The 15,336-nt window shown below is 35.3% G+C and overlaps 2 protein-coding genes across 2 annotated transcripts; one reads left to right on the top strand and one right to left on the bottom strand.

The window, feature by feature from the left end:
• The first annotated feature begins 1,641 nt into the window (after positions 1–1,641).
• Positions 1,642–4,834, top strand: LOC106332232 (alanine--glyoxylate aminotransferase 2 homolog 3, mitochondrial). The gene is made up of 9 exons (XM_013770708.1): positions 1,642–1,938; positions 2,269–2,499; positions 2,568–2,738; positions 3,254–3,397; positions 3,515–3,694; positions 3,773–3,998; positions 4,094–4,207; positions 4,441–4,527; positions 4,627–4,834. Exons 1-9 carry the CDS (start codon positions 1,693–1,695, stop codon positions 4,668–4,670), a joined length of 1,443 nt encoding a protein of 480 aa, XP_013626162.1. The 5' UTR covers positions 1,642–1,692; the 3' UTR covers positions 4,671–4,834.
• A 4,887-nt stretch (positions 4,835–9,721) lies between these two features.
• On the bottom strand, positions 9,722–10,763 carry LOC106330180 (glutathione S-transferase T3-like). Its single transcript, XM_013768708.1, has 2 exons — positions 10,721–10,763; positions 9,722–10,428 (listed from the first exon to the last, which is right to left on the bottom strand). The coding sequence occupies exons 1-2, from the start codon at positions 10,761–10,763 to the stop codon at positions 9,722–9,724; spliced, it is 750 nt and encodes a 249-aa protein (XP_013624162.1).
• Positions 10,764–15,336: the final 4,573 nt, after the last annotated feature.

Raw genomic sequence — 15,336 nt, forward strand, 5'->3', positions numbered from 1 at the left:
CAACCATAGCCCATATTTTGAATCAAAAGCTTGAGTTTTTTGGATGAATATAGAGAGAAAGTGAAAGAAATGTTGTTTTTAGTTCATAACAATTGAAACAGAGAGAGTGTAAAGAGATTTACGTGCATTAAAGGGCATTAAAAGCTCCAAACAGTTCGTACAAGGTTGTTGCCACTATTCATTGCAGTGGCAGTATTGTAAATACTTGAAGAAGATGAGGTTGAGACAGTAAAGAAGCCATTTTCGAAAAAAAAAAAAAAAATGTTAATGGCATTTTCGTAGATAAAGTGCAGGTGTGGGGTTAAAATCTCAAAAAAAAAAGTAGTCAAAAGAAAAGGTTAGTTTTCTGTTTGACTCCAAGTTTTGAGTCACTTTTGCAAAAAGCCCAAAAATATATCCAATCATTGAATATAGTTAAAATATATAATATTTTGGGTAAGATCAAGGGGGATAGAACCAGGGTGTATGCTAACTCAAAATAAAATTAGTTAACCATTAGACTAAACCAACATCTTACAAAATGAAAGGAGTTATACTTGGATGCGATGAGAAGATACAAAATTCGACATTGACAAAAGGTAATTTTAACATTTAGGTCCAGTCAAGCTCCTTCCCATGCGCAACACTTTGATTGGATCATTTTAAAGTAATCGAAGTGACAATGAATATATAAATCTTCTTCTGTTGTACGTACAATTATTTGAACCAGCGTTTATGGCGTGCGCTTGGTAGGTTGGTTGTTTCACTTTCATAGCACAACACAAGTGAAGTACGAATCTATGCCTAGGTTTATGTCCAGGTTCATGATGGCCTGCCTGTAATTTGACTAGGGAACGTGTATAGAAAGAATAAGAGTCGTAGAATCTTGGCATTTTGCTAGAGTTTATAAACAATGATTACGTTACGAACATTACAGAATTTCATAACAGCACATGTTGATATATATTATGATTTAATTATGTTTGTTAAAAGTAGAATATTATGATTAATCTCGGTTCTAGAGAGCATTCAGAAATTTTCGTTTTAAACAACGACTCTTCGTACCAAAAAATGTTTGGACTCGGAACACAAAAAAAAAAAAAAAAAAAAAAAAAAAAAAAAAGAAAACCAACTCCTTATATTAGTGACTACCAATACAATGCTAATTTAGTTATGTTTGTTAATATCATTAAAATTTTATGTGTCAAGTATATATATTGTGCATCTTGTTTCAGACGTACGTGAGATTCGTTGTATAGAACCATGTATCAGATTAGACTATCACTAGGTCACGCCAATCAAACCAAAGAAATATAACGCGTGACTTCACGTGTATGGTTGAGAGTAATGTCTTTACTTGCTCGTCTTATCCATGATTAGAAGTTGGAACAACTACTTAAATTAATTCCTGGAGTTTTAAAGTATACTATTATTTTTCGTGTACTATAGTGAGTTTCAATTTAGTTTAGATTATACTTATACAAGATAAGTACGTCATTATAATATCAAACTAGGATGATTAACATTAGTGGACACATTTCTTAGAACAGTGTGTGAGACAAACGGATACGTTTCAGCTGATAGCAATTTTACGAATTTACTAATAATTAAATAGATTATTTACGCCTATATATGAACAACTCCGCCAAAACTCATACTCTATCTCTTCTCTCTTCATAAAATATCCGGAGACGTTTTAACGGCGGTGAAAAGATGCGGATGTTGACGACGGCGGTAAATACATTACTGAAACGGGAAAACTCCCTTCTCCAACGTCATGGCTTCGCACATGTAGTAGCTCAAAGAACAAACTCCGTTCACCAGACCGAAACAAAAGTTCCGAAAATACCCCCGTTCAGTTATTCTCCGCCGCCTTACGACGGTCCTTCCACCGGAGAGATCATCGCCAAGCGGCGAGAGTTCCTCAGCCCCGCTCTGTTCCACTTCTACAATACTCCAGTACAAAATAAAGGCCCTTTCTCGTTTCCTTTAAAACGACGCCGTTTGTTTATATGCTTATATATACATACTATACGTTTCTAAAACAAAAATGTTTTCAGAAAAAATCCCATTTATTAAATTTCTATTGGTTTATAGCCGTAAGAAATACTTTCGGAGAAAATAATGTATGTTAAATAATATGTGTAAACATAAAAATACATTTTAGAACTAAACGAAGTATATATTATTTTTCTTGAGTGACTAACTTATGAGTCGGTAGGTCCGTAAATGTTTTAATTAGGACGAGCCGGACCATGCTAATTTGTATATATGTTTGATGATGGACAGTTAAACATTGTGGAGGGAAAGAAGCAGTACGTATTCGACGAGACGGGACGGCGATACTTAGATGCCTTCGGTGGAATAGCGACGGTTTCGTGTGGCCATAGCCACCCAGAAGTAGTTGAATCTGTCATCAAACAGCTAAAGCTTATTCAACATTCCACCACCCTTTACCTTAATCACACCATCTCTGATTTCGCTGAAGCTCTTGTCTCCACTCTCCCCGGAGATCTCAAGGTTAATAATAAAAACATAAACTTTTTCGAGCTGTGAAATAAAAGGTTTTGTGGTCGATGACTATGTAGGTTGTGTTTTTTACAAACTCTGGTACGGAGGCGAATGAGCTGGCGATGATGATGGCTAGGCTGTACACTGGATGTAACGATGTGGTTTCACTTAGGAACTCTTACCATGGAAACGCAGCTGCCACTATGGGAGCCACTGCTCAGTCCAACTGGAAATTTAACGTCGTTCAGGTTTTGTTTTTTTTTTATCATTTCTGCTTAAACAATATGATAACTATTTCATTGTAGTTTGGTTTCACTATTTTTTTTTTCATTTGTAGGTATTAAAATTAAAAAATATAGCGGAATCTGAATCGAAAAATATTATAAAACTTAAATGAATGTTTTTTTTTTTGCTTTTAAAAGAAAGATAAATTAATTACACTTTGAATGTGGTACTTATTCATAGACAAAAATATTTTAAAATCTGTAAATTCTTTTTGAACATCCATTTGCATCGGTTTAGTAAGAGTTTTGATGTAGATCAGTAGATTTATTTTTGGTTTGATGTAAGTCTTTATATATTTTGGTCAACCTTTTGGTGTGGGTTTGGTTTTAGTTTCAACTTTTATCAGGGTATACAAAACATTAAATGATCATAGTTTACTGGTAGTGGTACCTATGGATGTTTGAATCTTATTAGGATTGAGTACATTTATAAAATAAACTACACACATATTTAAACCTGGGTATCAACTTTGTAACAGAGTGGTGTACATCACGCGATAAATCCAGATCCTTACCGGGGAATATTCGGATCAGACGGTGAAAAGTACGCTAGGGACGTACATGACCTGATCCAATTCGGAACTTCCGGTCAAGTCGCCGGTTTCATCGGCGAATCTATCCAGGCGAGTTTAATTCCTAGTTTTTTTTGTACATGCATATAGCATACATGCATGAAGCACGTTTACGACGTATACGTGTGTGTATATCAATCTATGTTTGTGCATGGAATGGTGAAACAGGGAGTTGGAGGAATCGTGGAGCTGGCTCCCGGATACTTACCGGCGGCATACGACATCGTGAGGAGAGCCGGAGGAGTTTGCATCGCCGATGAAGTTCAGTCCGGTTTCGCTCGTACAGGAACCCATTTCTGGGGATTCCAGTCCCATGATGTTATCCCCGACATCGTTACCATGGCTAAGGTTCACCATCATCCATCTTGATTAAATGTCATGCTTTGATTCATTATCAATTATAATTCAAGTTGACTGCATTTACAGGGGATCGGGAACGGCATCCCGCTTGGAGCGGTGGTGACAACACCGGAGATCGCTGGCGTTCTAAGCCGACGGTTTTATTTTAATACTTTCGGTGGAAACCCAATGTGCACTGCCGCGGGACACGCGGTCCTTAGAGTCATTCAGGAAGAGAAGCTCCAAGAGAACGCTTTCCTCGTTGGCTCTCATCTCAAACGTAGACTTACACAGCTCAAAGACAAATACGAACGTGAGTTATATTGTCCAAATAAAGACATAGATATTTTACAATAATTTGTTTTGTTTGTTTGTTGATTTTTTATATTTTTAATTTTATGCGTTTAGTCATCGGAGACGTGAGAGGAAGAGGATTGATGCTAGGAGTTGAGTTTGTGACAGACCGTGACTTAAAAACTCCGGCTAAATTAGAGACTCTTCATCTAATGGATCAAATGAAAGGTTAGACACATTTAATAAACAAAGCAACTCCGATAATAAAAGGGAAGAAGAAATAAGTCTGATCATAATGCTTTTTTGATATCGAAGAAAAAAACATAACTGGAACCTAATGTAAATTCCTTCCCATATTAAATATTTACACTGGAGATGGTCTGATAAACCAAATGATCATTCATCCTCTCATCCTATACTTTGATATACTTGCATTGTAATATGTATATTTTGATATAAAGAGATGGGAGTGTTGGTGGGTAAAGGTGGGTTCTACGGGAACGTCTTCAGAATCACTCCTCCTCTCTGCTTCACCCTGAATGACGCTGGTTAGCTCCATAGACTTTTCTGTTCAGATTAGTTTCTTCAAAATCACTTATTTGTTATTCATATATAACTAGTGTTTTCTCAAATCTTTTATTTTGTAGATTTCCTTGTGGATGTGATGGATCACGCATTGTCCAAGATGTGATTTACTCTCCTTTCTAATATCTTTCAAGATCATTCACCTTGTGTAGTTGTGTGTGTACACATATATAAATGACACAATACAAAAAGTGAAATTATGATCTTTTGTTGGTTTTTAGTACCCAGATGTATCACGGAGCATATAAATAATAAAGTCTCGTTGTTTTGTTTCTCCAGTGGTATGATATGCACACTAGGTAATAATCCGCCCCTTGCGTAGGATGTGATTATTAGTTTCGTTATTTTAATAGAAACACATTAAATCTGTTTAATTTGGATATTGGTTCAGTTTTAAGTTATTTTTTGGTTTTTAATCTCCTAAAATATAACTATTATTTTAAATTAATATTTATTTTGGTTTATTCGGTTAGAATGTTTGATTTTTTAGTTTTTTTCGATAAAAACCAAAAATTACTATTATTTTTTTATTTTCATGTTATGAATTTTAGATAGTCGTCAGGTCAAACCAATGATTTCATATCATAGTTTGTAAGCGGATAATAGTTCAAGAAAAAGAAAAGAAAATTATTAAGACAAATCATTTTACTATAATTTGGTCAGTAGTGAAAGAAACATTAAAGAATATTCGGGTATTTGGAGGCATTCACGTCGATTCAGTCTTTAGCCACCTGGATAGTTGGTGACTCTAATATCCGAAATGATTTAGAATTTTAAAGAATATCCGATTTGATCCGTAGATAAAATAAAATTTTAAAAATAATTAATGTTTTTTAAATAACATTTTATTACAAAAATAAAATATTATTTAATTTTTTAAATTTTAATACCTAATATAATAAATTTAATTCATAAAAATATTGTAAAACTATAATATATATAACATATATATATATATATATAAAATTATGTACATATATGTATATATATGCATATAACAGATCGAATTAGATATCCGTTCCTAAAAATATAGGTATTTGTGATTTGCTTTTTTTTTAATTGTATTTTAGTATTTGATTTGCTTCGTAGAGTTACAGATATCCATATTTTTTGGTTCAATGTACATATATGTATATATATGCATATAACAGATCGAATTAGATATTCGTTCCTAATAATATTGGTATTTGTGATTTGCTTTTTTCTTATATTGTATTTTAGTATTTGATTTGCTTCGTAGAGTTACAGATATCCATATTTTTTGGTTCAAATCAAAACGGATAACGAATCAAATCAAAATTTATAAATATTTTACCCAACTTTATCCGTAAACAATAAAAATAATATATATATATATATATAGTTTACCTTTTGATTCATTATTTGTTTTGATTCGAACCGAAAAATCCAAAATTTTATTGGAACCATGCATGTGATTTTTATATTAAAAATACAAAATATATAGTGTAAACACATTTATGAATATAGTGTGAACGCGTTAGCATATTTATTATCAAATCATTGTGAGTTTGTCATGTGTCTATTACAGTGTGAATGCATTTATTACAATGAATGCATTTATTACAATGTTTCTTATTTAATATATAAGGGATATTGGTGATGATGGGTTCGACTGTGTCTGTGTCTATAAAAATTTAGATGTATAAATTTAGTTGTAGGTAAGTCGGTTGTAGCGATAAATTTGTTACTGTAGACTTGTTTGGAGAGACTTTTGTTGTAGTTAGATTTTTTTGTAATTGTAAGCTATAGGCTGTAGATATTTTAAAATAAACTATGTGATGTATATATAAAATAATTATTTTTATCAATTAAAATAATGTATTTTTTTATAAATTATTAAATTTTACTGTTATTTAAAATGTGATATTTATATAATATTTATGTTATCTAAACTATTTTAATAATTTTAAAAACACCCAAAATAAAATTAAAATATTTATAGATGTTTTTTATTATGATTATCTAATTTATTTTATATTTTAAACAATTTTTTTCATTTTACAAATTCTATAGCCTATAAAAAAAGATGTAGGTATTTTAACCAAAATACATTAAAAAAAATTGCTTTACTTTTTTGTTGTAAATTTTAAAATAAAAGTAAAGCATGATTGGTAAAAATTAATAAAAATTTGATGTAGGTTTTAACTTTTAAAAATAAAGTTACAACATGATTGATAAAAATTAATAGAAACTTGATGTAAGTTTTAATTTTTAAAAATAAAACTACAACATGATTGGTAAAATTATTGATTTAAAATTAAATAAAACTGAAGTATAGAGATAAAACCCAACCAATCACCCACATGATTAGAATCTGAAATCTGTGGGGGCAAAGGTGAAACGGGTGGTCATCAAAAGCGAGGTGTTGGAAGTTGCGGTGGAGAAGGAAGGAGAAGTACGTCCGGAGAGCTGTTATGATCGTTAAGGCTAGACTTGTCAGCGTGAAGATGAGCTCTTCAAGTATGCTAAGTGTCTTCCTCATCATCCCAATACTTCTTTTCTCACTTTGATTTGTATAATCTAATACAGTCTTATGCAGTATACATTTTTTTAAAAAATCATAATGTTTTACGCGTAAATAAAAGTTTGTGTTCTTATTTTTCATAAATATAGCAAAAATTATCGCATAAAATTGTGATGTTTTAGATGAGATATTCATTTGCCCGTACTCTGGTGTGGACCTGGCCTAGTCTAAAAGATATTTAAGAACTAGTTCTTATTTTTTTTAGATTAAGATTAACCATGGAACCTCTAATGGGTTCTTAATTAATTTTTAATCAATAGATTTAGGTTAAGAACTTACGTTAAGAAACCCCTAATTTTAATAGCTCCAATAGTAGGTTCTTATTTAGGAGTTCTTAAGGAGAAAAAAAATTTAAATTTTTTTTTATAAAGATAAAATTTATTTATTAAATAAAACATATTAGAAGATAACATTTTAAACATTGATTTAAATAAAAACATTAAAACAAAAATTAGTAAAATAAACGAGAATAATTTGAAAGAAGCTTCCGAGCTCAGTTGTTGTATTCATCACGTCCGAATTTACACCATATATGTTCAACCAAATCAGCTTTCAGTTGTTGATGCATTTTTTATCACGAATTTTAGTTCGAACACCCATCTGGTTGGCGATATTTGTAGGGATGTCTGTAGAATACGTGGGATCCACATGTGAACTTCTGTTGTCTTCCGGTTGTTGTAACTCTGAAACATCATATTGAGTATATCTATCTCGTTCGTCTTCTACGATCAGATTATGGAGTATGATACATGCTCTCATAATCTTCCAAATCTTGACTTTATCCCAAAAAAATGCTGGATTTTTAACAATGTCAAAGCGAGTTTGCAAGACTCCAAAAGCACGCTCGACATCTTTTCGGACAGCTTCTTGATGTTGAGCAAATAAAACCGCTTTCGGTCCTTGTGGTATTGGAATAGATTGGATAAAAGTTGCCCATTTCGGATAAATGCTATCGGTGAGATAGTAAGCAATACGATACTCTCTTCCATTAACAGAGAAAGTAACTTGCGGAGCTTGACCGTTTATTATGTCATCAAAAACAGGTGAGCGATCAAGAACATTTATATCATTTAAAGTACCTCGAGGGCCAAAAAACGTGTGCCATATCCATAGATCGTATGAAGCAACCACCTCTAAAACGATTGTCGATTTTCCCAAACCACGCGAATATTGATCTTTCCAAGCGGTGGGACAATTCTTCCACTCCCAATGCACACAATCGATGCTTCCTATCATCCCGGAAAATCCACGATGCTCTCCAATATCAAGTAGACGTTGAAGATCAGCCGCTGTTGATCTTCTTAGGTACTCATCGCCGAAGAAATTTATTATTCCTTCTACAAAATTTTCCAAGCATGACCGAGTAGTTGTTGAATCGAGCCGGAGGTATTCATCAACCGCGTCAGCCCAGTGCCATATGCCAATACACGAATAGCAGCTGTACATTTTTGAAGTGTAGACAGCCCAAGCCTTCCGAGACCATCTGGTCTTTGTTGAAAGAATTCCATTTCATTGGAAAGTCGATCAACAATTTTCATGAACAACGGCTTCCTCATGCGAAATCAACGGCAGAATAGATTATCCGGATATGTTGGAGTTTCACTGAAATAATCATTCCACGGACGAAGATTGCCTGCTTCATGGTTTCTTTCGATATAAACTCGTTTTTTCCTTCTTCTCCTTTCTTCTTGTTGGTCATCATGATTAGTGAAAACATTTTCGAAAGTTTCATCAAAATATTGATCAAAATATTGATCAAAGTTTTGATCAAATGTTTCATCTTCTAATTCATCAAACATATTATGAGAAGAGGATGCCATAAATAAGTTCAATTTTTTTAGTGGAACTTATTGTTTTAGTGAATGAGAAGAATAGAGAATGAGAAGAATGGAGATTGAGAAGAATGAGAAGATGGTGGCGAGGTTTGAGAATAATAAGAAGATGGTGGCGAGGTTTGAGAAGCTGGTGGAGATGTTTGAGAAGTAAGAGAAGATGGTGGAGATGATACTTGACACTAGATGGCTACGTGAAATTGAGAGAACAATGAGTTTGTTAAATACAAACACATGACACAAGACAATACTTGACACAACACATGACACAAAATTCAAACACAAAAATACAAACACAAAACGCCCCACATAACTTACCTGTGACACAAAAATTTAAAAATTCAAAGCAACACAAGGACTACAGACAACACTACTGCTCTCACTCCGTGAATAGACAAGCACTGTCACTGCTCTCACTCCGTGTATCTTCCACTGCTCTCACACTTGTTTGACCGGAAAGTATAGAAAGACAAGATACAGAACATCAATAAGTGTTTCTTTTAATTATTGAAAGACTACAAAAATTTTATTCAACTTAATCAGCAGACAAGATACAAAACATCAACAACCGAAGCAATTATAACCAGCAGACAAGATACAGAACATCAACAACCAAAGACATAAACTTAAAAACAACAAACAACAAACAACAGAAGCACATGACTAGACCTTAAACTAGAAATAATTAGACAGGAACTCAGTAATGAGCTTCTTCTTCAATTCTTCTTCATAGTCAGTTAGTTCTTGTTTAGCGATTAGTGAGTCAAGTAGCCTCATCTTTTACAGCCTCTCTTTTGCAGCCAACTCATTTTTTTTGATACTCCACATACCATGAAACTCATCCACCGCCTTACCCTCTGCCATCTTTTTCTTACCATGGCCCTTTGATGCCTTAACACCCGGTGGACGAATGGTTGCTTTCTCATCTTCACCAGTGCTGGTTTCAAAGGCGTGAGAGTTAGATGATTGTGCACTCTCATCACACTTCCTCCTTTTAGCATTTCCTTGGGTTTTACCACTAGACAGTTCACACCATTTCTCATCATTTCGTAACTCCTTCCATGCATGCTCAAAAGTGAACCTCTTTTTGTGGTTGTTGTAGAAGATCTCATGCGCATGTTTCAGAACATCAGTTTCATTTTGGCTGCTACTCTTCTCTCTACAGGCCGCTTCATACGCCCCACAAAACTTGTTCACTTGGTCGTTGATCTTCTGCCAACGCTGCTTACAATGAGAAGACTCTCTCACTTCAGACCCTTTCACCTTGGGACTTGCCGCAAAGTATGCAGCAATCCTTTTCCAGAACGCACCAGCTCTCTGCTCATTGCCAACGATCGCGTCTTTGCTTGTGTTTAACCAAGCGCTAATGAGGGCGACATCATCAATAGGCGTCCATGTCCTCCTATCCTTACGCTCTGCAAGAGTCTCTTCTTCCGTTGGCTGACTACTAAAAAGAGGGACTTGGGAGGAAGACACTTCGACATTGTCTTGAACATAACCAAAGACACTTCCATTGGCTGACTACTAAAAAGATGGACTTGGGAGGAAGACACTTCGATATTGTCTTGAACATAACCAAAGACAGTGTCTTGCTGACTATTTAGAAGGTCAACAAAGTTTGACATAGGCCAATATGAATTGGAATCCATACCATAATGTGTCAAAAGAGAAAGAACATAAGGAATTTTTTGTTGGAGAGAAGAAGGAAAGAAGCGTTGATAGATGGAAGAGAAGAAGGACTTTTTAATAGAAGAGAAGAAGGAAATATGCATTGATCACCATTGATCAATGCGTTCAACACCCAACCAGATGGAGATGACATTTATCTAACACATTAACCGCATCAGCTTTGATTTCTAACTAACCTCTTACATCTATTTATTACCCAAATCAGAGTTAACTCTATCACTAAGCAGGACATTAATTACCACGGGTTCAACTAACAGCAAAAGCACAATCAATTCAGTTCACACCAAAAGCACAATCTACATCAATATGAGCCTAATTTATCAAACTTTCTATATATCTAATTTGTCAAAGATAAACGCTGCTTTACCTATATTGAACTTGAAGTCGAGCATTGATGTCTCTTGAGCCGAACCCTCTTCTTCCGAACCATCTCAGACGAACTTGATGTCTCTTGATCCGTTTGACGAACATTGATGGGACTCTCTCTTGATCCGAACCATCTCAACACAGAAAGAAGAACACAAAATAAAAATGGATCAGAGGTGAACGATTTAATACTCACGATACATAAACAAACACAAGAGACAGATCATATGTACGAAAAAGATCAAAATCACAAATAAAGCCCACAATCAAACACATGCATCAATTCAAAGTTTCATAGATAACAAAAATACTCTGCTTTACCTTTCGCTTCGTCGAGGTGAGCCGTGGAGAGAGAGATATAGGTTCTCCACCGTCGAGGAGATCCGTCGAGCCACCGAGAGAGACGTCACGACTATTCGCCGAGAAGAGATGAAGAAACAGAGGCGGAGTCGTCGAGGAGAATCCTCGATCACAACGCGAGAAACGATGAGTCCACCGACGGAGATGAGGTTTCCACCGAGACCGAGAGAGACGCCGACGCCTCCATCCGATCGTTGAGAGATGGAGAAACAAGGCGGATTTGACGAGGAGATGGAGAGACTCGCCGTTTCGCAAACGAGAAGGAGAGAGAGAAACGCGGTGTGATTTTGTCGAGAATGAAACAGAGATAGGCTCAAAATACAACATGTGTCCAACAAGAGCCGGGTCTTGTTGGCCTTGATTAAGAAGCGATTCTTCTTAATTGGCCCATTTTTCTTTTTTTTTTAAATGCTAATTTCACTAAGCACCCCCCATTAAGCAACTCTGTTAATTGTGGTATTAGTTAAAAGTTAAGAGACATGTTCTTATATTTCGCTAAAAATCTCACCTTAAGAATCCCTAATAATCATGCTATAAAGTCTCTTAGCCTTTTTGGTAATTTTCCAAAGCTACAACTTATAGGTAGTTGGCCGATGCTGTTACGGTAAAAGAAAACACACAACAGTCAAAAAGCCAAGGTTCAAATAGATTAATTAAGAGAAGACAGCCCACATAATGTCTTACACAGAGCTCATGAAAATATACACACGTTTTATCCTCTGTTACTCTTTCTTTTCTGTAACTTGATGCAAGTCACAATAGAAACTCTAGTAAACCGTAAATTTCTTTTTTTTTAAATTTTTTTTGGATATAGATCCTAATTGAGAAAAACTAAGTTTATGTTGTAATTAGAAGGGTTTAGAGACTAAATATTTCGGTGTTTTATTAATGATCAATGGAGGTTCCTTTATATAAGGATTACAAGATAAAGATAAATGGAAAGAGTACATATTCTAATCCAATAGGAAATAGGAAAACTACTAAAACATAGAAAAGAAAAACATCCTAAGTTCTAAGTCGGCCAAGACTAGACGACTTAATACTAAGTCGTCCTAGACTAGCCGACTCTCTCTCTCTCTCCCTTGGACGCGGCCGCGGCTGGGCCTGGTCGTGGCTGATGGGCCTTCTCTTCTTGGCTTGGTTAATGGCAATCCTCTCCATGATTTATAACACTCTCCCTTGTATGCCATAACCATACATGATTTGTAGTACGCTTCATGTTGCCTCATTAAAACCTTATCAGGAAAACCCAGTGGGACAAAACCATGATGAAGGAAAAAGAGTACAACACGCACTACTCCCCCTGATGTGAACCTCGGTGTAGAATCTACATTCTACGCATCTTGGTGCGTGATATTTCTTGTATGTATAGGATGGGAATAATCGGCCAGTTTCATTACTGAACCGTAATTAGACCACTTCGACTTCTTAGGTCGTTTCTCATGTCCTTTGATATCGAGTGTCCCGGTAAAACATATGTGCTAAGCAATGTGAATCACATTGTCCTCGGAGATCACTTATTGGGTCTTTGCAAATCGTGTTTGCATGTGTCCATAGTCTAGACGTGATCATCTACTGTTAACTCTTTACTTTGATCGGACAAAATAAGTACTTATGGATAATTTACTAGACATGGTTATCATGAACCTATGTCTCGATCTAGCTGATCCATGTCTGGGTCATAGAGCTCGTCTTATACATGTCCACTACTTGTCTCATGATTGTTCAAGATCAATGATCATTGCTGTGAGTTTATAATCTCTTATTATGGCTCTGCGGCCGAACACTCTCATGGTTGTGGACATCGATTTCTTTGCCTTAGGCAGTACCATATCTATCTCAGATATTGTAGTCCTTTATCCATCTCTTGATGGTGTCTCATGACCTCTGTTGCTGTGGATTATATCACACACTGAAAAATATATATTATTAGGTCATAGATCTCGGCTCTCACAAGCTTATGGACTACAATACATTTGTATCCGGTTGATCTTTTGTCTATACTAGCCCGTGATCAAGAAGAAGGGCCATACGTCTTTTAGTCTTAAAAGCCGGACGCGTCTAGTAGAAGGGCCAGATGTTCTTTGCTTAAGAGTTACTATGCTTACTATACTCATTCATGATTTCTTACTTGGTTTTATGCCTCTTTAGGCAACTCTTTAAAACATTTATATGTTCAAGTAAGATCAGACAAGATAATTAACCTCTTTTAGGTTTAGTATAATCACAAGGAATTTCAAATGTATGGACTGTATTGGATTGTCTTTTATACAACTCCAAGATTAATGATCATGCGTGATCAATTTCTATTACATACTATATGCAACTGCTTTATGTTTCAGTCCATGAATCAGCTTAGGAACGAAGCTGTTCTTTCATCTTATCCAGTGATCCATGTGCTGCTTTACTACATCACTGTATCTATTTTCTTATGACCAGACCTTTTGTTAGTTTCAAAATTTTGTAGCAGCAACCACCACATAGGAGTTCATCTCTTTATAATCTGTTCCTTTGATCTCTGTGAGTACCTTGTGTAGCAAGCTATGATCTAATGCTGTTATCAGGAAACATGAACACTCTAGACCTCGTGATCATGTGCCTTTTCTCACGGTTTCTTTATCTCACAAGATCCATCTATTTCACTGGTTTATCAGATGGCGTTTCTGTATATGTATATGGCCAATACGCCCATCTCTCTTTTAGATACATTGAACCTCCACGTTTTATCTTTTCTAATCTCTATGATCTTTTATGATTGTATGAGTACTCTTTCGTGGGTTCATGATCTTCGTTCATTTCTTTATGTTCAAGTGCTATAACTTTATGTATCTTTATACAAATATGTGTGTGTGTCGACACTTTCATGTGGTTCCATTATGTTCCAGACATGATCCAATGGATTTGAGATCTTATTATCCAGGACCTTTATTACCTAGTAGCTTGGCGTCCCAAGACTACATGGTTTGGTACCTTAGATGTGTAGCTGCGCAGCCTTTTCTCAATGTCTAGTATGGTTTCTCTTATAATCTCGGATATGTATTCTATGCACCATTTTTCTATCCGAGATTCCTTTATCTTATGGAACACTTGGTCTATCTTGTATAGACTCTATAACAACTTGATTATGTCTCTTCTAGGAAATTCATTTGGTGCAAAGCTGGTTAGTCATTTCTTGGGTCAGTCTCTGGCATTTCGATTAGCTTCTCAATTGGCTACCTTATTATTATCTTTCTTTGGACGTCTTATATCATAATGTATAGTCTGAGGATCTTGCCAAGACAATGATGGTTTAAAACCATTCTTATCATTCTTTATCCAGCTTATAATCTTTCTCCTTTAATGTTTGGATAAACGGATGCAATCCGTCTACTTGGCCACAATCTTATCACCCATGTTTGGCTCAAGTTTTCTTTATAAATCGTGGGAGAAAGTAATACTCCTATCCAACATATATTCCCAATCCTCTTCTGAGGTTCCATCTTAGACGGCACATATATGTATGTGGTGGTTTATTCAAAATCTCTTAAGATGGTGTATGTCTGGTTTTATGACTCGTATTCAATCTGAGATGAGAATATCTATGCTCACTTATGGCCTGATGCATATTATCATAATGTCCCCAAGCTTATAGACTTTATAGTCTTATCCTTATAGGTAATGGCTTACATGACCGATAACTTATATGTAATAGCTTACTTGGCCGAACCTTTACAGGTAATGGAATGTGTGCGGCCAAGCCTGCACTATGCGGCCAAGTCACGACCAAGTCACGGCTGAGCCATTTATTCTCATGGTCTCTTCAGCCGGCTAGTGGTCTCTTTGGCACTATGAATTCAAAACCAATTCCATTGTATATATAAAATCGTGAACCATCAAGTAAGCTAAAAGCAAATCACAAAACAAGGACTTTAAAATAAAATGTCGAGATCCCTCTTAGTCAATAGACATGCCGGCCACTCCTTGAGTTATATTGGACACGG

Source organism: Brassica oleracea, chromosome C3 (genome assembly GCF_000695525.1).
Source record: "Brassica oleracea var. oleracea cultivar TO1000 chromosome C3, BOL, whole genome shotgun sequence".
In the NCBI taxonomy this organism is placed as follows: Eukaryota; Viridiplantae; Streptophyta; class Magnoliopsida; order Brassicales; family Brassicaceae; genus Brassica; species Brassica oleracea.